Source organism: Acanthamoeba castellanii (genome assembly GCF_000313135.1).
Source record: "Acanthamoeba castellanii str. Neff unplaced genomic scaffold scf7180000084748, whole genome shotgun sequence".
In the NCBI taxonomy this organism is placed as follows: domain Eukaryota; phylum Discosea; order Longamoebia; family Acanthamoebidae; genus Acanthamoeba; species Acanthamoeba castellanii.
In genome coordinates this window covers 145,940-148,381 of record NW_004457262.1, presented here as the reverse complement: position 1 = coordinate 148,381, position 2,442 = coordinate 145,940, and the positions used below count along the sequence as shown (strand labels likewise).

At 54.4% G+C, this 2,442-nt stretch overlaps 2 protein-coding genes across 2 annotated transcripts in view; one reads left to right on the top strand and one right to left on the bottom strand.

The window, feature by feature from the left end:
- Positions 1–163: 163 nt before the first annotated feature.
- ACA1_190280 (ubiquitin-specific protease, putative) lies at positions 164–1,568 on the bottom strand (the record flags this gene model as incomplete). The annotated part of the gene is made up of 6 exons (XM_004333296.1): positions 164–358; positions 412–506; positions 617–956; positions 1,023–1,211; positions 1,268–1,390; positions 1,473–1,568. The coding sequence occupies 6 exons, from the start codon at positions 1,566–1,568 to the stop codon at positions 164–166; spliced, it is 1,038 nt and encodes a 345-aa protein (XP_004333344.1).
- A 615-nt stretch (positions 1,569–2,183) lies between these two features.
- ACA1_190270 (heat shock 70kDa protein 5 (glucoseregulated protein, 78kDa), putative) overlaps positions 2,184–2,442 on the top strand; it is a gene marked incomplete at both ends in the record, with an annotated part of 598 nt that continues 339 nt past the window's right edge. Inside the window, one exon of the mRNA XM_004333295.1 lies at positions 2,184–2,386. Within this exon, the coding sequence (XP_004333343.1) occupies positions 2,184–2,386 (203 nt within the window). The remainder of the gene's footprint in view (positions 2,387–2,442) is intronic.

The following is a 2,442-nucleotide window of genomic DNA, read 5'->3' as shown; positions in this document are numbered from 1 at the left end:
GAGCGTGGGAGGCAAATATCAAGACGTACATCTGCGTATGGAAGTCTTGGGTGGGATCGGCCGCAGCTCGGCCGAAGATCTCATCCTTGTATTCGCGGTACCTACACAGAAGTGATCAAAGCGTCAGCGAGAGGCCGGATGAGCGGAAGAATAAGCGAACGCCTTACCTCTTCTGGAAGTCGGGAAGAGCAAAGAGGACTTGCATCACAGATGACATGTAGCAGCTGTTGCCCAAGTTCTGAATACCGGTGAAACCGGGACCATAGATGGGACTGTGGCTCTTGCCCTGTTCCTGAATCCTGTTCCAGTCGAACGAGTACTGCAGATCCAGCTCCAGCTCGGCCATCGTCTTCTCCGTCTGTACGCCGCGTTGTAAGTAAAGCGCCGTGGGAACATCGAGACAATGCGTACCTTTTCCATCTTGTGCATGTCAATGCCCCAATGGGCCAGGTGCTCGGCGAGCTTGGGATCCTGCACCAAATCTCCCTTTACGTAATCGAACACATCTGTTGACCACGTCCACGACCGTGTAAGTGAGACACAGATAGTAACTGAGACACAGATAGTAACTGAGAGGTGGTGATGGTCTTGGCGTGGTTTTGGCGATGCGCTGTACCTGCGCCCTGGGCAGTGATCGTGCCCAGCTTGACGGAGAGAGGGAAGCCCGTTTGGTCAAAGTGGTCGAGAGCGTGTCCGTTGCCACCCGAGCCATCCCAGTTCCTCCGTCCGCACAGAATGAGACCGTCGGTCAGGTTGAGCCACAGGTTCTCCGTCTTGTCGCAGCCCTCACGTTCGCACTTCCAGTTCGACGACGGCACCTTCCTGCCGGTGTCGAGTTGCAGCAGGTTGTCGGCGTGCTTGCTGACCTCGAGGTCCTTGTCCGCCACCCAGGCTGCCAGGTCCTCGACCTTGGAGGCCGAATCCGAGGCAACAATGGCGTCGATCGCTTGCTTGACCTGCATGTGACAGTTAGCGACAGCTCGCTCCAGTGCAACAACAGAATTGTGAGAAGGACCACCCACCTTCTCAGGCAGCTCGTCTGAGGTGATGGGGAAGGAGGTAAGCTCGGGAAGCACGACGAGGGCGTAGGTTTCTTCCTGCTCCATGTTGGCGTCTCCTTCGAATCCGCCCGGCACACCAATGCCCAGGATAGAGGCCTTCTTCTTCGGCGGCTCTTCGCCTTCTTCCTTCTTTTCTTCTTCCTTCTTCTCCTGCAGCAGAAGATTAGAATAAGCATGGCTGCGCGAAGCTTGGCGTACGGGCGCACCTTGATTCGTCGCTTGATGTTCAAGTAGAGGCCATGACCAGTCCTCTCGAAGTTGGCCTTAGCAAAGTCCTTGCTGAAAGCGAGCCACGAATTGAGATCGATGAAGAGACCCTCGTCGCTTTCCTGCGCTCACATAATCAGCATCTAGGCCGTGCAGAATGCTCTTGATCTTAAAAGTCGTGCACGTCGCAGATGGGCTGCGTACAGGGGTCTCGAACGAGAATGCGCATTCATCCTTCCAAACAGTGCTTGAGGCCGACGGCACTCTCACTTGATCCACGTAGCGAGCCACTACTTCCATCTTCCTCGTGGTTGGTGTGTATGATGGAGCGCCACGCTCGCGTTACGTGAACACGCAACTGGAAAAAAAAATCAAAAAAATGTCACACTTTAAGGAGGCGGTGGTGCCTGGTTGCGCAAAAACATTCCTTGTGTTGCAGTCTCCAGTGTGTCTGCAACACAAGTGCAGAAGCTAAACTGTACCTGCTTTGTTTTGTTCACTGGATTGAACTACCACATGTCAGTACTTGAGGACCAGCAACAAGATCACCAAAAATTCACACACAGAGAAATGGGCTTCTGGAACAACAGCAATACTGCCTGATAGTCCTACTGTCTGTGAAGCCAGAAGTCTGGCTACCTCCAAGTCCACACCCAGCCAGTTGCAAGCTTCCTGGAAAGAGATGGGCCTTGTCTGGTGCTTTTCGATCCACGGATTGCACCAATTGCGCTTGGCCACGTCTTCTGACATATTTACCATTCCAAACAGAAATTTCCGCACTCCGTAAGTGTGGTGCGTTGGTCCAATGGCAGCGGACCACGTCGCCCCCAAGGTAAACAAATACTTTGCGCCAAAGCGCTGCCGGCACAGAGCGAAGATCACTCTCTACACACACAACACACACAAGACTCCTCGATGAAGGTCGCGGCGTTGGTGCTTTTGGGCATCGCCCTCCTGTTCGCGAGCGTGCACGGTCAGGATGAGAACAACAAGTTCGAGGGTCCTATCATCGGTATCGATCTCGGCACGACCTACTCCGTGGTAGGCATCTGGAAGAATGGCCGAGTGGACATCATCGCCAACGACCAGGGTAACCGAATCACCCCGTCCTACGTGGCGTTCTCGGACAGTGAGCGCCTCATCGGTGACGCCGCCAAGAATCAGGCCGCGCTCA